Genomic DNA, 27,048 nt, shown 5'->3' on the forward strand with positions numbered 1-27,048 from the left:
GAAAAGCTAATACATTAAAAGAACTAAACCTAAAAAAAGCAATTAAATTAGAACGTGATTTTTCACATTAAAAAAACTCATTTCAATCTTTTATTTGTTGACTTTATCATATGAAAATCACTGAAAAACTCAACATAAAAATATTCATATATATAAATTGTACATAAATATACAAATAATAGATATTCAGAAGAATATCTATTACATAAAGCAGTGAACAGGCCAGGTGCGGTGGCTCACACATGTAATCCCAGCACTTTGGGAGGCAGAGACAGGTGGATCACTTGAGGCCAGGAGTTTCAGATTAGCCTGGCCAACATGGTGCAACCCCGTCTCTACTAAAAATACAAAAGTTAGCCGGGCATGGTGGCACGTGTCTGTAATCCCAGCTACTTGGGGAGGTTGAGGCATGAGAATTGCTTGAACCCAGGGGGTGGAGGTTGCAGTGAGCTGAGACTGCACCACTGCACTACAGCCTGGGGGACAGAGCAAGACTCTGTCTCAAAAATAAAAATAAAAATAAAAAAAGGAGTGAACAAATGTACCAAATATTGAAAGGTACTTTCCCAGTTTATTAAAATTTTGCTAGAGTAAAATTGAAAACAAAATCAAGCACAAAGATTAATTAGTGGAGTCAACATTTTGAATCTCAAACGTATTAGTTTATTAACTTACTAAATGAAAACTTCTGGAAAAATACATATAAAACTTTAAAAATTATTTCTATACATGCATAAATAGCAGAATATCCACCTTCCTTTCTATTATCCAATCCTTAAATTAGCTAATTTTTATTTCCAACTACATATCCATGAAACTCTTGAGGACTTACTCTAGGTACTGTGCATTTAAAAATGAGGCTGGGCACGGTGGCTCACACCTGTAATCCCAGCACATTGGGAGGCCAAGGCAGGCAGATTACCTGAGGTCAGGAGTTCGAGACCGGCCTGGCTAACAGGGCAGAACCTCGTCTTTACTAAAATTACAAAAAATTAGCCGGTCGTGGTGGCATGTGCCTGTAATCCCAGCTATTCTGGAGGTTGAGGCAGGAGAATCGCTTGAACTTGGGAGGCGGAGATTGCAGTGAGCTGAGATCATGCCACTGTACTCCACCCTGGGCAACAGAACGAGACTGTGTCTCATAAATAAATAAATAATGAATAGGATCACAAAAAATACTTATTTACTTCCTTGCTCCACTTTAAATGTTCACGACAATATGAACTCAGATCTCCAGGCTAGTATTAATACCTTCATAGTCTGATATGGTCAGTGTGGATCTGACAAAAAGTCTCTAGACAGTGAGTACTCAGATTCATCGTGGTGTCTCAGTTTCACATGAATGCATGTATATGCATAAATAAGGGAGAGGTGGGGCAGAGCCTTTCCCATCTAACTGCCTGAGACCTTTACTATAAAGGAAAAAGACACAGAACAGGATGGGCAACCAAGGGATACAGGGGTCTTTGGGGGACAGTAAATATTGCTGAAAGCCAAGATAAGACAAATAGCCTTCTTAGTTTGGAAACTTGTAGAAATCCATAATGAGAGTAGGCCTGAAATTTTAATGAATGGGAAGATACACAGAAAAGAGTTAACATAGTCTTCTATAGCCAAGTATATTAACTTCGACCCTTTTTATTCAGTGACACATCTGTGAGTTAAAGAAAAGAGATACACAACAGTCATTCCTGTTGTTAGGTCCCCAAATGCAGGGAGTGATTTTCACAAAGTCTGTAGTTCCAGCATGGAATAATAAATTGAAATATTTTGCAGTAAATAAATTAATGACTTAGAAGGATTTAATCTCTGTTGGAAAAAAAAAGCTCTCTAAACAATAATGGTAAAACATTCTGTAATCTTTTTTTAGCACTAATTTACAGAAGGCTTCTCATTCAATTGAGCTTTGAATTACCATGGAACACATTTCAGGAACAAACACTAACAAAGAGCCTAGACAGAGGGTTAGAAAAAAAGATAAATACAGAAGAACTTCCCACCCAGACAGGATGCATAGATTCATATTTGTTATTCTTCCCTGCTAAGTACAACTATAAATCCTGGAAATAATATAAGAGGCGACCAAAAGAGGACTCTGAAAGGTAGAAAGAGATAGGTGGGCTGCTTAGGGACCCTAGGGCTACAGAAAGAATATAGAGGGTGCCTTAGAATTCCCCACCCAAGAGCGAAAGGTGAACCAAGCCCAGCACTTTCCAATCCACAGCTGAGCGACAAAAGGCTACCCAGGTAGGCTCATTCCTCCCCTGGATTAAAGAAGAATCCTGACGAAAGATCTAGAAATTCTATATCTAGCAAAACTATCCTTCACGAATAAAGTGGAAATAAAGACATGCTCAAACAAGGTAAAACTGAAGAATCTGTCACTAGCAGATGACCTTCAAAGAAGAGCAAAAGGAAGTTCTTCAAACAAAAGGAAATAATAAAAGTGAAAGAACGAACAGTGGAAAGAGCAGATTTGTGCATAAATACAAGAGAATATATCCTCATGAGTTTTCTAAATCACATTTGATTAAACATTTTAATAACTTCTGATACTCAAGACAGTATCCAAAATAGTGGGAAAGTAAAACGAACGGCAGTATGGTTTCCACACTTCACTTGAAGTGGTAAAACACATACGCCTTATAAAACTAAGCAGGCAATTACCGTATTACCCTGCAATTGCACTTATGCATTTATCTCAGAGAACCGCATGTTCACATAAAAACCAGTACATGAATGTTCCTAACAGCTTTAATTGTAGTAGCTAAAAAACAGGAAAGAACCCAGATGTCCTTCAACAGGTGAATGGTTAAACAAACTGTGGTATATCTATACCACAGAATACTCCTCAGTAATTAAAAGGAATGAACTATTAATACATGCAAAAATTTGGATGAATCTGAGGAATTATCCTGACTCAAAGAAGTTTATTCCCAAGTGTTATATACTATATGATTATGCTTAAACAAATTCTTGAAATGACAAAATTCTAGAGGTAGCAATTAGCAGTTAAAAGGAATTGGGGAAGGGGAGGAAGAGAGGAAGGTATGGTCATCAATGAGTAACACGGAGAATCCTTGTGATAATGGAACCGGTCTTGACTGTGTGGTGAATTAATAAAACTATGCACAGGATAAAATTTCATATAATCAAATATATATAGACATACACAAAAGAATACAAATAGAAGTAGGGAAATCTGAATGAGATCAGTAGATTGCATTAATGTCAATTTCCTGGTTGTGATATTTTACTATAGCTTTGCCAGATGTTACCACTGTGGGGAACCAGTAAAGGACACACAGGAAGAGAGAGTACACATTATGTTTTACAACTGTGTGTGAGTCTATAATTACCTCAAAAAAGCTTAATTAAAAAATAAAACACTGATAACATACTCAAAATATAGAGGGCTTTGAGAAATACCTTGTAAACTGTCAGAATAAATTTTATCTCAAAATGTTTTAAGTAGCTATGAAGCTAAAAAAACTACTTGTAAAAATAAAAACACTTTTTAACCCTTATTTGTAAAGATTTTTAAATCTTTCCTACTTAAAGGCAGATGATTAGTTATGACTTGGGGCTCAGACTCAAGGAGGATTTGTAGCTACTGGTTTCATGCTGTGAGTCCATAAAGGTCCTTAAAAAGTTGCCACAAACCTGTGACTAGTAAAACTTATTACTTCCTCTACAGCAAAGGAAGATTATAGCAAAAGTATTACTATATAAATCCCAACCTGAGTGTTCTATTTTTCCAAATTCTTACTTTATATATTTTTTAATGATAAAAGTTCTGTTTTTATTTGTTTGTTTTGGGGCTATAAAAACCAACTGCACTTCAAATTTATTAAAAATAAATTTTTCAACATAAAAATAATTGCACAATAAAATTCTGAGCTTGCCCATCAGGACTTGAAACTTCGGGGATCAATACCTTACTTAATAGATGAGGACAGAGACATCATAAAAGGACAACTGGCATTATCAGTCCCTAGTCAGTTACCCACACAAATGAATGCTTCCAAATATTTAATCCAAAAGTCCCAATGAAAAATAATACAACACATATGTCATGCTAAAGGTTTACTAGAAAACATTTTTGAGTTGTAACAACAAATTTTAAATTAAGCACTTGTTTTAAGAATACTTAACAAATTAAAAACATTTAGTCAAAATAATACTTCACATTGGGTGCTGATGATTAGAAAATGGTTTGCCAAAACTACTGCTACTGTGAATAAAGAACATCAGTATGAGTCTATGTGCTTTTATCTTTTCTTCTGCTGTTTTTCAAAATTCCTGAGAATGACACATATGTATTTTGGCATTCACTCCTTCCCTCAGGTTCTAGCAGAGGATATGGACAAAACTTGAGGGGGCAGGGGTCAGGGAAAGATAGCTATAGGAACTAATTAATACTATTAATGACCATGGTAATTAGTGGCATATGGACTGGAATTTATTACTGTGTCTAGGCTCTATGACAGACATTGTGCATCCTCAATTCTCACAAAAACCCTCCCACGATTACTATAAATAAAACTCTCTTTTCCAGATGAGGACACCACCTCAGAGAGATTAAATTGCTCAAGGTCACGAAGCTAACAGTGGTTAAGAACAACACTGGGTTTGAATACTGTCTGAATCCAAAGCCCATATTCCTTATACTACTCCAAACAAGGAGCTATAGAATACAAAGAGATAATTTTGTTGGGAGAGATTAGGAAAGCTTTACGGAAGAAGGAAATGACTACTCCAGCTTGCATTCTACAGTGAAGGCGATAACTATTAGTATGCTGGAAAAGTAAGAAACCCAGGAGAGCAGGCAATGCAAGTAAAACAGTGAAAAAGCCTGAAATGAAATTGTAGTAATAAGGACAAAGAAGTATCTCAATACGGTATAGGCAAATGTCATGCCACAGGGATACAGAATAACCTTGAGAAGTAACAATTAACAATACTGTGAACAAAATTGTTAGATGTATGAGTTTGATGTCACAAAAGTAAAACATTAACGTGGAACTGATTTAACCTAATGACAGGTTAATTTTTCATAAGTCAGATTATATATTACATTAGACATTAAATTGCTGTTTTTAAGGTTTAATTTGTAAAAGGTAAATATTGGCCAAGGATGGTGGCTCACACATGTAACCCCAGCACTTTGGGAGGGTGAGGCAGGTGGATCACTTGAGGTCAGGATTTCAAGACCAGCCTGGCCAACATGGTGAAACCCCAGGTCTACTAAAAATACAAAAATTAGCTGGGTGTGGTGGCGCATGCCTGTAGCCCCAGCTACTTGAGAAGCTGAGGCAGGAGAATCGCTTGAACCTGGGAGGCAGAGGTTGCAGTGAGCAGAGATCGTGCCACCGCACTCCCACCTGGGCGACAGAGTAAGACTCCGTCTCAAAAAAAAAAAAAAAAAAAAGTAAATTTAAGGTTGGGGGAAAGCATGATTTCTTAAATTCAGAAATTATTAGATGATATTGAAGATGGTATCCCAAAGCAGTTTCTTCCACATTTGTGGATTAAAGATCATTTACAGAAACATTCACAACTACAACTCATAAAATATTAAAATACATTAAAAGAAAGGGTAATGAAAAGGTCTTTTTCTGAAACACTAGAATCATTTTCAAGTAAAGTCATCTTAATTATTTAGGTAAATATAAAAATTGTGGGAAAATTATAACTCCCCTTCTGGGTTTCTACACCCTATGAAGATATATTCTATTGTCAGTAATGTTCAGATTTTAGGGGATTATATACTGCTTTCCACAGCTGCTTTTCTTGTCCGTTTTGTCAAGCTCAAAGTCAAATGAATAAAACTCAAATGAATAAAAAAGTAGCCTGGGCAGTGGGTTCTCTTTTTCAAAGTTAGGATTCAGATTTCATGTTAGAAAATACAGAACAAAGTTTTGTTTTTGTTTTTTTAAAACTGTATTAAAAGTCCGTGGTTTTACTACTAAATTTTTAGTTATGTTTTCCACTGACGTTTTTCCTCAAAATAAAAATTGTTATTTTTTGTCCTCCTCAGTTTAAACAAATCCCCTAAAAATCTGAGGCATCCTGTTATCAAAGAGAATAGTACTTCCCTAGCTTTCATACATCAGCAGCATTCTGATACTGCCTAACAGATTTTATTTCACCTTAGCTTAAAATAATCAATCTATCTGACTCAAAAGCCACAGTATATATTCCTTTTCCTTTGACTAGGTCCTACATTATGACTGAGGCATTCACAAAGAAAAATAAAAAACAAAAATCTCTATGTGTACAATACTTTAAGATTTACATTCTAAATAGGGTTATATGATATTTGTTTAATCTTTGCTCTGTGTACTATTATGTCCTTTGTTCTCATCCGTGTAGGGGATGAGCTGATTATTTATGTCGTAACAATAGGAGTTCATGTACCACAGTGAGGATTTTTTTTTTCCTTAATCTGAGAGGCAGCCACTAACAAGCTTCAGCTGGAAATGCTTGATGTAAAAACAGTGTGAACCTGTTCCTGGGCTAATAAACTGTTCTTTCTGCCAACAAAAGAAAATCAATTTACAACTGTAATTAATTTTTAACATGCTCATTATTTTTATACGTTCATAGGTTGTTATATGTCCATTGACTTAAGAAATATCCTATCCTGCTTGTCCTGGAGGAGCTTCACAATCTGAAACATATTAAATTATTTAAATAAACAAACTTAACACATGAAATTTCAGTGTATGAGTTCCACACAACCCAACAAGCACCACATTTGATCTGAATTCAGAAGACTTGACGGTTCATGGCATATATCAAGAGAGTTCAACTGACATTTTTACACCCACAAAGCAGAGGTGGTAAATGCAGCACATGGCAGAAATAGGTAAATATCATCAAAGCAGTTCAACTTTAAATCACTACCATAAATTTTCATTTCAAAAAAAAAAAAGGAGAGTGGTTTGCTAGTCTTCAAATATGCTCAGATAAACAAAAAGTAGCATGTATGTTTATACATAGAGCAACTGAAGATAAAGCCTCCAATCTCTGGAACTTTTTAGCATGAAAACTGACTGCAAATCTTTAGCAACCATGAAGACCATAACTGCACATTAGGAGAATGGGAGGCCATTCAATGAATGACTCCCATGATCATGGATGGCATTGTGCAAGAGATACAAAAATGAACAGACAACGTCTATGCCCTCAAACATCAGGGTAGTTGGAGACAAACACATAAAATGGTAATGACATAAAATGAGTGCTATGTTAGTATTATAATATGCATAAACATAATTATCTGACTATAGAGAAGAAAATGAACAAAAAGGGAGGGAGGCAAAGTGCAGATTCATTGAGAAATGGCATTTAGGAGATGGACCATGATGCGTAAAAAGAGAGCTCGATAGTTTTAAGGGGAGAGTACATGCAACAATATAAAAACATTTAAAATTAGTGTGTTTTCAGAGAGGAAACAGCTTATTGTGAATGGTATATATGGTGAATGAAGGAAGTGGTAGAAATTGGGGCCAGATTATGAAGGACCTTGCAATAAATGCTATTGAATGTAGACTTGGTTCTGTAGATAATGTAGCTCATCAAAAAAAGTGTAACCAGAAAAGAAAGACCAAATGTATTTTTCAAGATTTATGCTGATGACTGTATGTATGATGAACCAGCAAGTGCCTAGTGACAAGGAGACCAGATAGAAAGCTGGTGCAACTGCCTAATAAGGAAGCTACCAATTTAAGGTAATGTCAGTGAGGGTGGAAAAAAAGGAGTATGTTTAAGAGACATTTGTATTTAAGAGGAAAAATAGACTGGACTTGACCAAGTAAATGAAGGGGAGAAAATGAGATGGTTCAGAGATAATTTCTCCATTTAGCTAAACTAAAAACTAGAAACTGTATATTATCTTTGTTTTTCTAGCATCTAATAATGTGTATACTACATGGCAGGTGCTTAGTACTAGATGAATTAATAAATGATTAGTTTTGAAATCTAGGTAAGGCTGAAAACCCAGGGAAAGATTTAGGGAATGATTTGGTTTGGGGCACACCAGTGTGTGACATATATGGGTCATCCAGGTACAGTTCAGGTTCAGCTGGCAATTTGGATGGAGAGCTAGAGAATAAGCACTAGAAATATGTATTTCAAAAGCCACTAAGAAACACACAGCATTTAACGCCAAGGCAGTAGATAAGACAGCTCTGGGTAAACCTAGTTCCCTTTCTTGTTAACTGTGGAGGCATGATTACTTTTGATTCTAAGAATTCAATTAACCACCGCCATTCAGAGTGACCAAAGGTGAGGGAGCATTCAGGTTCTAAAGGCTACCTGGGCCTAAGAACCCTAATTTTTCATCTAGGAAAAAAGATAAAGACTTCTCTGCAGCACCAGCTACTGCAGTATGTCTATAGATGGGCAGGTGTGGCCAGTCTCCTTCAAAAATCTCCAATTCATTGTGTGCTGACAAGGAATCAAGACAATTTCTTACTCGAAACCCTCTTTAAGCACCAACATGTCTTTTAATCATCTTTTATAGATTTTGTTTTTTGGGGGGGTGGAGTCTTGCTCTGTCACCCAGGCTGGAGTGCAGTGGTGCAATCACAGCCCACTGTAGTCTTGACCTCCTGACTCAAGCGATCCTCCCACCTCAGCCTTCAGAGTGGCTGGGATTACAATCATGCACCACCACACACGGCTAATTTATTTATTGTAGATACAGGGTCTCACTATGTTGCCCAGGCAGGTCTTGAACTCCTGGGCGCAAATGATCCTCCTACTCCAGTCTCTCAAAGTGCTGGGATTACAGCGTGACCCATCACGCCCAGCCAGAAGTATTTTTAAATGTACCACACATTTCCATAAAGAAGATTTTTTTCTAAATCATTTATCTCCTAATCCGTTCTCATTAAAACTCTTCTCATTTAAACAATCTAGTCATTAAGTTCTATCTAATGCACAAATTTGCCTATACAGTCGCTATATATTAGTAATATGGAATCTCTTAAACATGCATTTGCAAGCACATATCCACACAAACTTTTTTGTGTGTTGTCAGCTAAAAATCTGCCAAGTTAAATAACATTTATTGGGGTTTAATATATTTCTCCAAAAAATGTGAATAAAGGATACACATTTAGTAAACTTATCGGAAGTAACACTAAGCTTTGAGAAAGGTAGTTATAAAATATTGCCCACAAAAATAAAGTACCAATGTATTATTTTATACAAAAGTAGAAAGCATAATTTATGCAATTTTTAAAATCCCTTTTGCATTTTTTTATATGTCACCCTTAGGCACTGGTTTCATTTTTCTAGAGTTCGGTAAAAACACCTACTGCTGGACTGATACATTCACAAAGGCAAAGTGATTACACTAAGAAATTTAACGGCAGATTTATAGAAGATAAGAAAATAGCAGGGGAAAACACTGTTCTTTTACATATGAGCAAGAAAAACAATCTTTTATCCCTGGGCAGTAAAATAAAATATGCTGTGCTTTTTAGTATCCTTGGTAATAATTAATATTGGTATTCCTTACAACAGTAGTACAGCTAGTAAAAATCATAGGTTAACTTTACTCTCTGCAAACATGAAACATCCCAAAGCAGTTTTTAAAAAAATCTCCTGAAGTAGGTATCTACTGCAGAGTGGTCTGATGGCAGAACAGTAATATGTCCACACCAGGGGTAGTAGGAGATTTGAGAATCTCATTTACTGCACCAGTGGAGACTGAGCATCATGGCGGTGATGCTCTTAGCATCTAGAAAAGAGCCGGCCTCTATTAAACAGCATCCCTGCTGACCTATTCATCAGCGAAGTAGGCATTAAGTAAGGCTCCTTTACCATCCTTGGAATGGAATGCCTCACAATCTCAGTTGTTGTTAAGAAAAAAACGTAGTAAGATTATTAGGAAATGTTAGCATTCAAGCTATTTTCTATGATTTACATAATTTACCTTAATAGCATCAAGCATTACAGTCAAATATTACAGAAACACTGGAATGCTGGTACAGGACAAACAAAATGCAGAGAAATTGCAAAGGAAGAGCTCTTCACATTTCTAATAATTTAGTATCCACGGAATTTTAAGGAAAACTGTCCCTTTTAGTCACCAAGTTTAATGTATATAAAGATAATGCCCACACTCAAATCAATTTATATAAATATCTTACAGCTAGATTTTAGGATGTTATGCTTTATGTTTACAAGATTCAAATTGTTATCTGATCAATAAATGGATTAGATATTTTTATCTACTAGATTTCTAGTGTTATCTGACTAGCATTTAATGAATATAGCTACTTTTTGTAGAAATATGAATATTATGTAATATGCAAATTAACTTTCAAGGTAAAGAAATCTTATAATCATAAAGTCTTCATAAAATTTATTTAAAGTGCTTTTGGTTAAAAATCTATAAAAGCAGTTTGAAATAATGTATATTTAAAAAGGACATGAGTATAATTTTCCATTATGAAGTATTTAAATATAGCCATGTAACTTTTTAAGAAAAGCCACTCAGACTATATATACTAGGCCATATACAATATACTGATTACGTCTCCATAACTTAAGTTCCAAGTCTTGAGACTGTCTGACACCAATGTCATAACTAAATTTAATTGGGTATTAACAAAATTTAGTTATAAATATCAAACTATCATTGCTTCAAACACTAAGTTCAAGGCATGTCAAAAGGAAATATTCAACAAACAGGTTTGTTATGACTCAGTAGAAAACACTTAAATATCTAAGTTATCAAATATTAAGAACTACTTAAGTAAAAACTCTTATTTATTCACTTTAAGTACTTATTAGTATTTACTTTAAGTATTTAAGTATTAGTTCCTTCAGCATATATATGTCCTCACAGTAAATACATATATACACCATTAACTCTAAACATATAAAATAGAATCTGGTGGCTGCACCAGCACAAATGAAGGGCTGTGGAATCCACAGACACATCCTCATTTCTGTATTCTCTTTATCCAAGACAATGCCTGAAACATAGTAGACACTTAGTAAATATTTGTTAAATGAAATTTTAAGCAGAGAAATATAAATTTAATTCCAACCATGGAAAAAAAATAAATACTGACTTTGAACTTGAAATGTGAATTAGATTAAAATATTTTTATTTACAAACGTTTTAGAATTAAATAAAAATTAACAACGTCTCCTCTTTAGAAAACTGAAAACTATATAAATTTACCACATATCTACCTGTATTTGAAGAAATATGTCAAAATCTATTTTTGGTGTAATAAAACGTTAGCTACCTTAACAAGTACAGTATAGCAAAAACATCTTCCTACAGCTATGGTGATTTACAGATGAAGTATTTGCTAAAAAAAAATTTTCATAGCTAAAACAACTAAATTGTCATTCTGCTTTCTGATTGATGATAAATTCATTTGGGAAAAACAATTGGTTTGGATATATCCTATATATCTTATAAAACAACACCTAAATGAGTAGTAAGGTTGTCTAAATGCTATTACAATAAATAAAACCTCTGTAAGAAACGATTGTTGATTCATGACCAAAAAGTTAAACTGACGTAACAAATAACTCCAAGTGTATCCACAGTATCATGACATGAGCTCATAAGCAGAGAAGGTACAAACAGAAAAGATATATATTTGTATATTAAACTATGCTACAAAATGTTTATGTTCTTATAAATGAAAATAAATTTGCAAAAACACTCTAAATTTTTTATTATGTACAACTAAGTATGAAACCACTCAGAAATTAGGTATTAATTATGGAAAAATCTAACTTGTCAATATGGTACACAGAACTATTTTTTAAAAAGAACTACGCTCCTTTTCTAATCTTTCAGCTGTTTCTTGGTATTAATTCAGAATATATTATTTTTATAATACAGTAAGAAAATATTATTAAAATAAAACCTTTTAAATGGCAGAATTACAGTAAACTACTTTCAAAAATTATTTTCCAAAATGCAAATTGATCGAAGCAGATCAATGAAAATTAAAACTATTTCTTTTACAAGTCACTTTAGAAACCTATACCAATGATTTTAGAAATAAACTCTCCAGCAATTTTATTCTCTGGGAAAAAAATAAAGCAATATGGCTTTGAGATTTTAAAATAAGTGGTATCTCTGACAATCTTAAAGAACTGTACTCCTATTGCTCTGACCTAAATACAAGAGTATTGGGGTGGGGGAGGTAAGAATGAGTAAGAGAAGATACAGAACTATAAAAAGAATGAAACAGATAATTCAGAAATTCCCATATTTTTTTAAGAAAAAAAGAATTAAAAAGCATAACTTGGCTTTAATATATTTCTGGAAAAAAAGACAATACTATTTCTTTAAAAGCTGACAAATGGTCTTCAAAACCATATCTGATCAAATTAAAAATTTAGAAAGAATACCTATAAACTTTACCCATTTACTGCATGTATTCCATTCTATCTTATGATGAGAGCAGAAAGGAAAGGAGAAAAGAATGAAATACCAGAATTAATGCTTTGTTACCCATGAAGTTCAGGCATACATAGAAGGGCTACATTTATCTTATTGGAATGAAAATTTTAAAAATGACCCAAGATAATGACTGCAAAATTGTACTAAAGGTAAAAACCAGGTAAGACTAAAATAATAATCTGAAAAAAAATTTAAAGTCATATTTAAGTTCAATAAATCTGAACATTAACATAAAATATTAAATGTGCTACTATTCTCTTTACTTGTGAAACTAGTCAATGAACAGAATTTTATTTAAAATTCAATAGAGAATAAAGAAATTCAGAATAATGCCAACTACAATACAATATTGCTGCTAGTACTATTATAAATTTATTATTCTCAATTGGAATTTTAATAAACTTTAAGGAGTCCTTGAGTTAGTATTTTTATAACTTCATTATAGAATAGATTAGATTTGAAATACAATGGAAATAAACTTTTGCTTCAGGAGAATTCTGAATGTCTATATCATACATGATCAATTTATACATGAAAGAAGTTTAAACAGTTATTAAAGCAGTAAATCCAGCTATAAAAATAGCACATCACTATAAAATAAATTCTTAAAACAGGTGAATACAAAAATAATACATGATCATCTCATATAGACACATTATAACTAATAAAAAGCAATTTACCTCCAGGTACAAAATATAATTCATTGCCAATTTTATTGACATTTTCATAAAAGTGTAAATACACACATACATGTTTATAATTACATTTTTCAGCAAGTTTATTTCCATTCAAATGACCCAATGTGTTAACAAATTTCTCTAGATGTGAGAGACAGTATTAACAGGTAAAAGGTCTGTTTGCCTGGCTCATCTTAAAGCTAGAATGCAAAAACATTGCCATCTAGTGTTCGTACCAAATAAGCACTTTGAAAACAAAGGTATTTCTCTTTTTCACTTAAAAAATTAAGTGTATGTAGTTTAAATACAAACTGCCATTCCCATGGTTAAATGTATAATTTTGACAGAAGAATAAAAGGAGAAAGAAGAAAAATAGAAAAGGTCACTGGGAGTCAATGGGAAGAAGAAAATATAAGGCATGTGGGAGAAATACTCTTTGGATGAGATTCCTGCCACATTTTGTTCTTGAACACAATATATATGTTATTAGATTTTCTTGGATACTTTACTGACCAAGCAAAAGTAAAGATCAACTCCTTAGAACTAGTTGCATCTATCTCTACGTACTCCCCAACCCTTTGTATACCCAATGAGAATAACTAAGATCGTGTTCCTAAATGACTTGCTATTAAATTCACCTAAATTCACATATATCAATACTTTAAATATACAAATTTATCATTTTGATTATAAAATGTTAATTAGAAGAGATAAAGAAAAAAAATATCACAACTACAATTGTCAAGTTTGAAAAAATTTTAACTTCATTAACAGACAAAGATACATTTTGGGCAAAGTTGTTTTCTTAACTATGTAATATTACTGGCACTGCTATAACCACGAAGACTGCTGACATTGTTCATCATAGTCAAAGGCTCAGAGCAGCTAGTAAATCTCTAAATCAGAAGCCTCCCATTGTTTTTAATTGCCATATTTTTCCCCAGAGGATAAAATTGCTGAAGAGTTTATTTCTAAAAACAGAAAATGCTCTATGAATGTAAAGTACAATATGTAAGGTACCAATAGTAAGGTTTGGCATGTGGTGGCAGTAGTGTTACTATGATGCTACTATTACAATCACAACTACAATGACAACTACCACTACAATGTAACCCCATTCAATTCCAACCAAACCAGGGTGACAGTTCACAGGTATGCCTTGCTTTTCAAACCTTTCTTCAGATCATATTAACCTTTCTTTCTGAATTTCTAACCTAAACTCTATCCTTTGGAAATAAGACATCAGGTGATTTTAAACTATTATTACCCATTTATACATTTCTGTATAATAAACATGCATCACTTATGTAAATGAGAAATATTTAAAAAACAAAAACTCCTACTCATTCTCCACAGCCAAGCCTCATTTTTCTTTTCTTTTTTTTTTTTTTTAAACACACATGCTAATTATTTTATTTTAGACAGGTATTTTCTAATAGGATTTATCAAAAGGGTATGAGGATCTTAACTCTTAAAACTGTTTTTTTACATATAGAAATTTTTATTTAAATAGAGACGAGGGTCTCACCATGTTGCCTAGACTTGTCTCGACCTCCTAGGCTCAAGGAATCCACCCTCTTTGGCCTCCCAAAGTGTTAGGATTACAGGCGTGAGCCACTGTGCGTGGCGGAGGATCTTAACTTTTATTAGATTCAGCTGATTACTTTCCGAAGCGGTTATAACAATTTGACCTTCTCTCTGGCACTATATGACAGTTCCAGTTGCTTCCTCATCCTCACCAGCACTAAGCATTTTCTATCTACGGGAAAAATTAAAACACTTAATGGTTTTAATTTGCATTTCCTTGTGAGTGAAATGTGCCTTTTTTTTTTTTCTTTTATTATTATTATTATTATTATTATTATACTTTAGGTTTTATGGTACATGTGCCCAATGTGCAGGTAAGTTAGGTAGTCAAACTCTTCTCTAAATGAAAAATTAAAAGTTACCAGCACACATTAGATTACAAAGTCTGACAGCTATTCTGGGGCCAGATTTATTCAGTGAATTAATTAAAATGCAAGTATTATTTACATATTTCTCAACCTAAAAATGCATAGAGAAAACAAAATGCTCACTGCAATATCTGACATGACTTCGCTTTTAAATAAATACTAGTTATATCATTTCGCTTTTTCTTCTATCCACTTGTACCATGTGCTAAGCATTGTTTTTCTGGACCATTTAAGAAATCTACTGTGACTATAATTTTAATAAATTGTTTTTTCTTAAAATGTCAACTAAAAAACAAACCTTAACTACTTGTTTTTTTAAAGTCATATTTTCTATTTTTATGCTTTGCTGCCACCTAGTGAAATTCTGAGAACTTAATTATTCTGGAAAACAGCATTTTTAAATAAAAGCACATCTATCTGCAAAGTACATAAATGAGGAATAAGGACACTGTAGATTACACTCCTACAAAAAAAATTTTTTTAAATTTTTTTTCATTAAATTACAATTCATCAACTTAGTCATAAAGCCACTTGTTTAATTAGCAAGATAATTATGATCATTTAATTTTAAAAATTCCTTTATTGAAAAAGAGCCAAATTAAATTATTTGCCATGAGGTTATACTTGTAAACATATGTAAATTTAGTGATACCCCCAAAGATTCTATATACGTAATTTTCAATTACTTACCAAAAACATGGTTCATTATATAGTTAAAACAGTAACATATGTTGAACAAAAATCTGAACGCCTGGAATTCTATTGACTCTACTATCTGAAGAATCTCACAAAGATGACAGATAATAACCTATGATTAAGCTTACCTGGGAAAAAATATTTGCTGTTGGAGCAACTCTGCTGTCCACGATACTATATAATATTGCTAATAATCTGTCTAGTGGAAATGGTTTTGGTCCAAGGAGATGATTGCTCGTCTGTAAAAAACAAAACAAAAACATGGATTTTCTTCTTATACCAGAGCACTCACTTTCTGTACTACAAAACTGCCAGTAACAATGTATTTATGTTATATATAGTTCCCCTAAAAATGCTAACAAATCTAACCTGCAAACTCTAAGTTAAAAGTTTACCTGATATGATCATGATTTATCCTTTTTTTAAGTTTGTTTTGTTTAGAGACAAGGTCCCCTGTCACCCAAGCTGGAATGCAGTGGCAGCACAATCACAGCTCACTACAGCCTTGAATTCCGGGGCTCAAGCCATCCTCCCATGTCAGATTCTCCTCTTGAGTAGCTAGGACTCTAGGCACACACTGCAATGTTTGGGTATTTTTACAAATTATTTTGTAAAGACAGGGTCTCACTATGCTGCCCAGACTGGTCTTAAACTCCTGGCCTCAAGCAATCCTCCCAACCTTGGCCTCCCAAAGTGTTAGAATTACAGGCATGAGCCACCATACCCAGCCATGATTTATCTTTTAACATATTCCTCAAGATTTCTGACTTAGTATCAACAAATATTAATTAAAGAACTCACAGTCATCCGGTCTAGTCCTAAATATGCCTCCTATTTTGCTGTTATAACCAGGTGTTAAGTAATTTCGCCAAATCCAAGATAATAATCAAACCAGATTCCTAAGTTGTAGACTAGAGCTTACTACTTATTTCTCACAATTCCTGTTTGTACCACTGCCAGGAAAATTCAACATTAGTAGCTCTAAAAAGATCAATTACAGTAAGGTGTAGCTTAACTTAGAAAACTAATAAAATATTTTATAAAGTAAATAAGCCAGCAGCCTAAAACAATGTAAAATTTAAAAAAAATTTTTCAAGATTGTAAAATGTTCATACTTGTGTACAAACTCATATAGTGTAATTCATGTCATCAGAAACGAGACAATGCTATTAAGAGATAATTTTAATAGCCGATAAATATTTATTTCTTTTTTTTGAGACACAGCCTCACTCTGTCACCCAGGCTGGAGTACAGTGACATCATCTTGGCTCACTGCAAACTCCACCTCCCAGGTTCAAGTGATTCTTGTATCTCAGCCACCCAAGTAGCTGGGATTACAGGCATGCACTGCCACACATGGCTAACTTTTGTATTTTTAGTTTTGCTGTGTAGGACAGGCTAGTCTCGAACTTCTGACCTGAAGTAATCCGCCCACCTTGGCCTCTCAAAAGTGCTAGAATTACAGGCGTGAGCCCGTGCATCCAGCCACAAATAAGTACTTTATATTAGCAATGGCAAATAAAATGGGAAACTATATTTACATGCATGGCAGTAACTATTTATTTAAAAGAAGAATGAATGTAAAGAAGAATACCTACTCAGAATTATACAATGAAGTTTTTACCTCAGATAGAAATTATTTTCCACGTCTTAAATTTTGTATGCTTTTGTCATTAAATACTTCAAATATATAAAAGAGTACAGAAGTGAATATAATGAATACCAATGGACTCACCACTCAATTTTATCAAATATACTGTGCAATACGCGCAGAGAAAGAAAACATTAGATCACATTACAGATAAGTTGAAGCTTCCTTGAACCCTCTCCCATCCTATTCTCCCTTTCCTTCTCTAGAAAAATTCCACTATCTAGAATTTGATGTACTCTCATGAAGGTTTTATACTACTGCATATGTATCCACAAACAATATACAGCATTGTTTGCATGGTTTAAAATTTTATATAAATGATATCATTTTAAACATACTTCTCTACCAACTGCTTTTTGAGATTTATCCATATAGATACATGTAGCTCTAGTCTATTTCTAAATTACCTTACAGAATTCCATTTTATGACTACTTAAAAAAATTCATTTTTATTACAAATAATCCTGTGACTGATAATCTTGTACATTTCTCCTTGTGCACATGTGTGAGTTTCTCTAAGTAGGATTGCTGGATTAAAGCACAAGGCAGAGTCAGTGCTATGTGTTTGACAACACTGTTTCTTCTCTGACACACAAGAAGACTACATTTCTCAGTCTCTCCTGCAGTTAGATAGAGGTCACGTAACTGGGTTCTGCCGGGCCAGTGAAATATGAATAGAAGTGATGTAAACTACTTCCAAGCCTAGTCTTTCACCTTCTTTCCCTTTAGTGGCAACTTCAGAGGCCACAATGTTTCACTTCATATCACTGTAAGATGAAAGAGGGTCACTCAATTCACATTCAGTTATGTTGTAAGCAACATAAAAACTTCTGTTGTGTAAAGCCACCATGGTTTGGGGGATTTGTTGGTTTGTTTGTCTGTTTGAGAAGGAGTCTCACTCTGTCGCCCAGGCTGGAGTGTAGTGGCGTGATCTCGGCTCACTGCAAGCTACGCCTCCCAGGTTCACACCATTCTCCCGCCTCAGCCTCCCGAGCAGCTGGGACTACAGGCGCCCGCCATCATGCCCGGCTAATTTTTGTTTTTGTATTTTTAGTAGAGATGGGGTTCCACCGTGTTAGCCAGAATGGTCTCGATCTCCTGACCTCATGATCCACGTGCCTCGGCCTCCCAAAGTGCTGGGACTACAGGCGTGAGGCACCCTGCCCGGCCGGGGTTTACTTTTTACTACAAGCACAACCAGTCTATCCTAATATTAACATATTAACTTCTCATATTAACTTCAGTAGATATTGTCAACCTGCAGAATAGGCAGACTCTTGCTCTTCTACATTATCACCAGCACTTGAAATCATAGACTTTTTTAGTTTTGTCAAATCATGAGTATGAAATATCTCACTGTTGTTTTAACTTTTTCTCTCATTAGTGAATAAGGCTGATAATCACGTCATGATTATTAGACATTCAGGTTCCTTATTGTATCATTTATCCATTTTGCTATCGAATTTTTGTCCTTTTCTTATTGGTTTGTAATGAGTCTTTAAAAATTCGAGACATTAGGTCGGGCATGGTAGCTCATGCCTATAATCCCAGCACTTTGGAAGGCTGAGAGGAGTGGATCATTTGAGACCACCCTCGAACTCCTGGGCTTAGATGAGTCCTCGGTGAAACCCTGTCTCTACAAAAAATACAAAAATTAGCCAGGCACAGTGGCGTGTGCCTATAGTCCCAGCTACTAGGGAGGCTGAGATAGGAGGATCACTTAAGCCCAGGAGGTTGAGGCTGCAGTGAGCCATGATCACGCCATTGCACTGCAGCATGGGCGACAGAGTGAGACCCTGTCTCAAAAATAGATAAATAATAAAAATTCTAAACGTTAACCATTTGTCTGTTGTAGGAGTTCAAGAACAGTGGTAAACATCATCGTAGGCTTTGGAGTCAGGAAGTCCTGGAATTGAGCAAAACTGCCTCTAAGAATAAGGGAAACAAAACTTGCAGTTTCTATAGTGCAGAGTTTATAGTTCAAAATTCTCCATCTTCTGACAAGAGAAGCAACAGTGGTTTGGACATACAAAGTGGAAGAAGTGATCTAAATAGTCTAAATGCTTCTTTCACCAGTTTCAACCTTACCTGACCCCATCTTCGAAAGTACTTAGTGCTTCTAATTCCTAAGCTTTTTCCAGATTCCTAAGGCCAAATCAGCTAAGTTTGAGGCTTAGGTTTTAGCGTTTTCTCTAATCTGCTTGGTCACCTCAATATCTACCTACCATGCAATTCCAAATTCTGGGGGTCTCCCATCTGCTTAGTATTTATGAGTTTACCTTTTTTATTTCCTCAATGTCATTGTCGTGGGTGCTTCAAAAGGGAAAGAAAAGAGGAAAATGCCTATATTCAATTGGCTGTATTTAACTAAATAATCCAAGGTAAACTTCTTCGTCTACTAAGTTGCTAACAAACTTTGTCAACTCAGTTTTAATCTCCAACACCAGCTCACTTAAATGTGCCTTCAATCACTATATTCAATATAACAAAATTCTATTACAGTATAACGGTACCATATCAACACAAATAAGTTCCTATATTCAAATGACAAATACAATTACAGATGTACCTATTTCCCATATTATCTTCATTTCTTAAGTTTCTTCCATTAGAGAAATTAAAATGTAAATACCTTTTCGTGTTTTTTTAGAAAGTTGGTTTTCTTGATTTTTCCATGATGCTGCAATTAAGGAAAACAAATTTTAAGTTGAAGAGACAGTATTCCACAAAACCAGAAAACATTATTTATTTAAAACATGGCACACATAATACTAATCTGTATATCTCAGGTTTTTAAATAGTTTTTCTTCTTATCACCTTGTATATATATTAGACTTCAACATATTTTAGGCCAATTTCATTTAGACTTGGATTGGATATAAAATTACTTTTGCAAGTAAAAAAAGAATTTCTAAAATAAAATAATGACATTTCCTAAAAGAGCTTATTATATTGATTTAGTACAGCATATACATTGCTATAAAAATGAAACTTCCAAAGAGATATGGATTTTTATTCATCCCATAAACAAGTCTGGCAATTCACATAATACACGCTGACGGAGAGCATCTTAGTTATGCACAGTTCACATAATAAACACTGATTGAGAGCATTTTAGTTAGGCACTCAGGATTCAATAGTAGGGGAAAATAATAGATGTGGTCCTTCCCCTCTAGAAACTAAAGAGGGCCAGGTACAGTGGCACACACCCGTAATCCTATCACTTTGGGAGGCTGGGGTGGGAGGATGACTTGAAGCCAGGAATTTGGGATGAGCCTGGCCAACATGGCAAAACCCTGTCTCTACCAAAAACATAAAACTTAGCCAGGCGTGGTGGTGCACACCTGTAATCCCAGCTACTTGGGAGGCTGAGGCACGAGAATCACTTGAGCTGGGAGGCGGAGGCTGTAGTGAGCCAAGATCACACCACTGTACTCCGGCCTGGGTGACAGAGTGACACTCTGTCTCAAAAAAATAAAAAAAAAAAAAAGTCCTGAAGAGTAGCACAAGACATGACAAAAAAAAAAAAAATATATATATAAATTGTTGTAAGTCCAAAGAAGAAAGCAAACATCGTGTGAAATAGGAAACAATAAAGAGGACCTACTTTAAGATAAGACAGGTTGTACAGGGAGAACTGCTTTGAGAAGGCAACATTTAAACTGAAGCCTGAAGAATGAGGAGTAGAGAAGGAGCTTTCCAGAAAGACAGAACATAAAGACAAAGACCTTAAGGTAGGAAAGAGATCAGAATGTTTTGAGGAAAGAGGAAAAAGGAAAAAGTCTAAAGTGACAAGAACATAGTGGGTGAAGAAGCAGCAAAAAACAACAACTCTAAACTGGGATTTCTCCAACTAATGTATGTACAGGAGAGGCTCCTTCAGTGTGCTGGATAATAATTCACTATAGTGAGAGTTTCAGAACAACAAAGAGTTACCGCTCTTAAAATTATTTCCATCCTCCACACTTTAAACAAAATCTACGTATTTTTTAAAACTGAATTATTACCTAAGGTATACCTGATTTCCTCTTTTCTATGAAACTGCCTACCTTTTCTCAAATTTGAGGTTGTGACATTAATGTAAAGCCTTCAAAGAATGAGTCCTAAATACATATTTGGCAATCTTATTCTAATCTCTTCCCCTTAGAAATTTACAAGTGTTAAGAAATTTCAAAATATTCCTGGGATCTTAAAAAATAAAGTGAAAAGAAGTATGTTATTACCTTAAGAAAAAACCTCTTGTCAGTTCTTGCTGGATTGTATGAAGCAAGGTATGCAGCAATTAGAATGAACTTAGAGTAATATGGAAGTTCCACATGAGTATGCGCTGAGAGGCCTATATAACAAAACACTTTGATGAAGTACTTATTAGGCTAACATTGGGTTTCAAGTATCTCTTCTCACTTAACTTTTCATTTCCATATGGTATTCTCTAGTCAAAATGACCTATTTCCTTATCTTAAAAAGTGTCATGATAATGATGGTCGTGGTGGTGATCAACATTATTATTAATGACAGGCTTTACTCAATCTATTATTTCTGCTTGGCTCTTCTCATTCTGAAGTCTAAATCCTACTCGTTCTTCTTTTCAAGGCCACGCTCTCCATTAAACCTCTGATGTTCCCCTACCACACCAAAATAGAGAAACTTATTTCTACTATGAATTCCTACTCTGAGTATTCCCACATAACGTGATGCCTTATATTAACAGTTAACTGTACAGGTTGAGTATACTTTATCTGAAATGCTTGGGACCAGAAGTGTTTTGGATTTTTTCAGATGTTAGAATACTTGTATATACCAGTTGAACATCCCTAAATTCTGAAAAATGAAAGAAAACAAGCATTTCCTCTGAGCTTATGTCAGCACTCAGAAAATTTTGGAGCATTTTCTATTTGGAAGTTTTGGATTCAGAATGCTTAACCTGTACCTAAATCATACCCCTTAGTAAACAATACTATTTGTTGAAGGAGCTATGTCTAACGTTTTTTTGTATCCCTACACTGCCTTGCACATAGAAAATAACTGATGAATGGATAAATAAAACAGTAGGGTCAGTCAAGTAGCACTGATTCTTAAGGGAAGGGAAGGAATCTGATATTTACTGAAACTCTACTATGTGTCAGACACTGTGTTAGGTGCTTTACTTAAGCATCACTTTGAATCTTTGCAGTAATGCTAAATATTCTTCCTATTTCACAAATGAAAAATTGAGCTGCGTTCAAGGTCAAACAGACAGAAAGTAGTGCAAATCAATTATTACAGATTTGTTCTAACTCTGGCATTGATCCCTTTTCCTAAAAACACACAACTAGAAGTCACTTGTAAATCATCTGGAACACATAAAAACCAAAAAAACACAAAACAGCACTATTTCATACCATTTTCTTTAACCATCAGCCACTGACTTTTTAAAAAAAAAAAACCAACATTTTCAATATTTGCTTATTTTTTAAAGTAAAATTAGTTCTATTTAATATTTGGGATGAATCCAAAGTAGTAGTTTTCTTAAATAAAACAAAAGCACAATGTTTTCAAAACATAACCACCAAAGTGCATACCCTAAACTGATTAACATAAAATTACATTTTATTCCACAAAACTCATGAAATATAAACATGAGATAAAACTGTCACATAATTAGATTGCTTTAATAAAAGCATTTAAAGAAATAGAAACTGCTTGATTTTCATGATATAATCCAATATTTAGAAAATAGAAAGCTGGTATTCAAACGTTATTTCCTCTCATTAAATTAGAGCTTCAGTTAAAGAAAAATCATTAATCAAAATAGCATTATAGCTTGAAAAGTAAATTCTCTTTTATAACACTATTTCCTGACTGAATGCTCTTTAGTATTAACTTTAGTATCTTGATAATTAGCTGAAGAAGTATCTCTGGTAACTGTCTCAATACTTCCTTTGATACCTTTCAGTTGCCCCGGATCTGTGTCATCTTTCTGCAGCTTTTCCCACTGGGAACTAAAAAAAAATAGAAGACCAAAAATGAATTAAAAATAAATAAAATCAATATGGTGTACTTAAAACAGAGCCCTAGAAAAACTAATTTTTTTTATTTATTAACAAAATAGAAAAGAAAAATATATACATGCAATAAACATGTTTGTACCTGTACAAAATAATTTAATGTATATATTAGAATGGCATAAATTTATAAAGCAATATCTACATATTAACTATTTTAATAATCTCTTTTACTATGATCACTGTTGCAGCTATCAAAAAACTTCACCCAGGCCGGGTGTGGTGGCTCATGCCTGTAATCCCAGCACTTTGGGAGGCCAAGGTAGGAGGATCACATGAGGCCAGGTGTTCAAGTCCAGCCTAGGCAACATGGGGAAACCCCATTTCTACTAAAAATACAAAAATTAGCTGGGTATAGTGGTGCATGCCTGTACTCCCAGCTACTTGGGTGGCTGACGCACGAGAATCACTTGAACCCGGGAGGTGGACGTTGCAGTGAGCTGAGATTGTGCCACTGCGCTCCAGCCTGGGCGAGAGTGAGCCTGTCCTTAAAAAAAACAACAACAAACAAAAAACCAATATACTACCACCTACCATTCGGTAAAACTCCCAATGTTCTAGTTACCGTATTAGATGCAATTGTCATATACTATTTCTAAACTCTATAGCAATCCCTCAAAATAGGTATCATACCAGAAAACTGAGGCTCAAAGGTTAAGCCACCCAAGGACATTTAGCCAGTCAATACTAGAGCTACGAGTCGAATCCTTGTAGGATGCTTGTAGAGCTCAAGGTATTTTAATTGCCCCATCCTGGACTTACACATGCAATTAAAACTGTTAAACAACCAAGACACTATTAAGAATATGAAGTGATTATGACATGAAAAATTGAATTTATAAGGCAACACACTATAGTATAATGAATAAAGAATACCCTAGGACAGTTTTAACTGCATGACTTCAAAAAAATGAATAGTTTACTCATTAAAAAAATAAGGCAGTTTGATGCAAAGGTGCTCGCCAACTCTAAAACTCTCACAGAACTCTTAAAAATGAGCTAATTTACAAGACTAATTTAAAAATAATGCCAGATTAGAACAATTAAATACCCAAAATCTGCATGAAGAACAGGGTGGAAGTGATAAGGATGAGTGTGGGCCTTCTTTGAGTATACTTTAAAAAAAGTAGTTTTAGCTTTTGAAGTATTCTTTGATACCCATCTCTCACCTGTATAGCAATCAACAAGTTTATTTTCCCCTTTCTCTTTTCCTTCTTTTCCCATTTTTTTAAATTAATTATTATTATTATACTTTAGGTTTTAGGGTACATGTGCACAATGTGCAGGTTAGTTACATATGTATACATGTGCCATGCTGGTGCGCTGCACCCACTAACCCATCATCTAGCATTAGGTATATCTCCCAATGCTATCCCTCCCCCCTCCCCCCAACCCCACAACAGTCCCCAGAGTGTGATGTTCCCCTTCCTGTGTCCATGTGTTCTCACTGTTCAATTCCCACCTATGAGTGAGAATATGCGGTGTTTCGTTTTTTGTTCTTGCGATAGTTTACTGAGAATGATGATTCCCAGTTTCATCCATGTCCCTACAAAGGACATGAACTCATCATTTTTTATGGCTGCATAGTATTCCATGGTGTATATGTGCCACATTTTCTTAATCCAGTCTATCATTGTTGGACATTTGGGTTGGTTCCAAGTCTTTGCTATTGTGAATAATGCCGCAATAAACATACGTGTGCATGTGTTTTTATAGCAGCATGATTTATAGTCCTTTGGGTATATACCCAGTAATGGGATGGCTGGGTCGAATGGAATTTCTAGTTCTAGATCCCTGAGGAATCGCCACACTGACTTCCACAAGGGTTGAACTAGTTTACAGTCCCACCAACAGTGTAAAAGTGTTCCTATTTCTCCACATCCTCTCCAGCACCTGTTGTTTCCTGACCTTTTAATGACTGCCATTCTAACTGGTGTGAGATGGTATCTCATTGTGGTTTTAATTTGCATTTCTCTGATGGCCAGTGATGATGAGCATTTTTTCATGTGTTTTTTGGCTGCATAAATGTCTTCTTTTGAGAAGTGTCTGTTCATGTCCTTCCCCCACTTTTTGATGGGGTTGTTTGTTTTTTTCTTGTAAATTTGTTGGAGTTCATTGTAGATTCTGGATATTAGCCCTTTGTCAGATGAGTAGGTTGCAAAAATTTTCTCCCATTTCGTAGGTTGCCTGTTCACTCTGATGGTAGTTTCTTTTGCTGTGCAGAAGCTCTTTAGTTTAATTAGATCCCATTTGTCAATTTTGGCTTTTGTTGCCATTGCTTTTGGTGTTTTAGACATGAAGTCCTTGCCCATGCCTATGTCCTGAATGGTAATGCCTAGGTTTTCTTCTAGGGTTTTTATGGTTTTAGGTCTAAAGTTTAAGTCTTTAATCCATCTTGAATTGATTTTTGTATAAGGTGTAAGGAAGGGATCCAGTTTCAGCTTTCTACATATGGCTAGCCAGTTTTCCCAGCACCATTTATTAAATAGGGAATCCTTTCCCCATTGCTTGTTTTTCTCAGATTTGTCAAAGATCAGATAGTTGTAGATATGCGGCGTTATTTCTGAGGGCTCTGTTCTGTTCCATTGATCTATATCTCTGTTTTGGTACCAGTACCATGCTGTTTTGGTTACTGTAGACTTGCAGTATAGTTTGAAGTCAGGTAGTGTGATGCCTCCAGCTTTGTTCTTTTGGCTTAGGATCGACTTGGCGATGTGGGCTCTTTTTTGGTTCCATATGAACTTTAAAGTAGTTTTTTCCAATTCTGTGAAGAAAGTCATTGGTAGCTTGATGGGGATGGCATCGAATCTGTAAATTACCTTGGGCAGTATGGCCATTTTCACGATATTGATTCTTCCTACCCATGAGCATGGAATGTTCTTCCATTTGTTTGTATCCTCTTTTATTTCCTTGAGCAGTGGTTTGTAGTTCTCCTGGAAGAGGTCCTTCACGTCCCTTGTAAGTTGGATTCCTAGGTATTTTATTCTCTTTGAAGCAATTGTGAATGGGAGTTCACTCATGATTTGGCTCTCTGTTTGTTGTTGGTGTATAAGAATGCTTGTGATTTTTATACATTGATTTTGTATCCTGAGACTTTGCTGAAGTTGCTTATCAGCTTAAGGAGATTTTGGGTTGAGACAACGGGGTTTTCTAGATATACAATCATGTTGTCTGCAAACAGGGACAATTTGACTTCCTCTTTTCCTAACTGAATACCCTTTATTTCCTTCTCCTGCCTAATTGCCCTGGCCAGAACTTCCAACACTATGTTGAATAGGAGTGGTGAGAGAGGGCATCCCTGTCTTGTGCCAGTTTTCAAAAGGAATGCTTCCAGTTTTTGCCCATTCAGTATGATACTGGCTCTGGGTTCGTCATAGATAGCTCTTATTATTTTGAGATACGTCCCATCAATACCTAATTTATTGAGAGTTTTTAGCATGAAGCGTTGTTGAATTTTGTCAAAGGCCTTTTCTGCATCTATTGAGATAATCATGTGGTTTTTGTGTTTGGTTCTGTTTATATGCTGGATTACATTTATTGATTTGCGTATATTGAACCAGCTTTGCATCCC

General features: G+C 34.8%; 1 protein-coding gene across 5 annotated transcripts in view; it reads right to left on the reverse strand.

The window, feature by feature from the left end:
- Positions 1-27,048, reverse strand: part of ORC5 (origin recognition complex subunit 5) — a 101,162-nt gene that overhangs the window by 23,474 nt on the left and 50,640 nt on the right. For 3 of the 5 annotated variants that reach the window (XR_008527175.2, XR_008527176.2, XM_002818322.3), the window contains exons 9-12: positions 23,362-23,414; positions 21,657-21,769; positions 20,066-20,113; positions 15,911-16,021 (exon numbers count right to left, since the gene is read on the reverse strand). Coding sequence is in view for 3 of the 5 variants with exons in the window: in XM_002818322.3 (XP_002818368.1) it covers positions 15,911-16,021; positions 20,066-20,113; positions 21,657-21,769; positions 23,362-23,414 (325 nt within the window). In the remaining 2 variants the exon portion in view is untranslated. The other 2 variants (XM_054559649.1, XM_063725760.1) reach the window with 2 other exon arrangements.

The sequence above is a fragment of the Pongo abelii genome, chromosome 6 (assembly GCF_028885655.2).
Source record: "Pongo abelii isolate AG06213 chromosome 6, NHGRI_mPonAbe1-v2.0_pri, whole genome shotgun sequence".
In the NCBI taxonomy this organism is placed as follows: Eukaryota; Metazoa; Chordata; class Mammalia; order Primates; family Hominidae; genus Pongo; species Pongo abelii.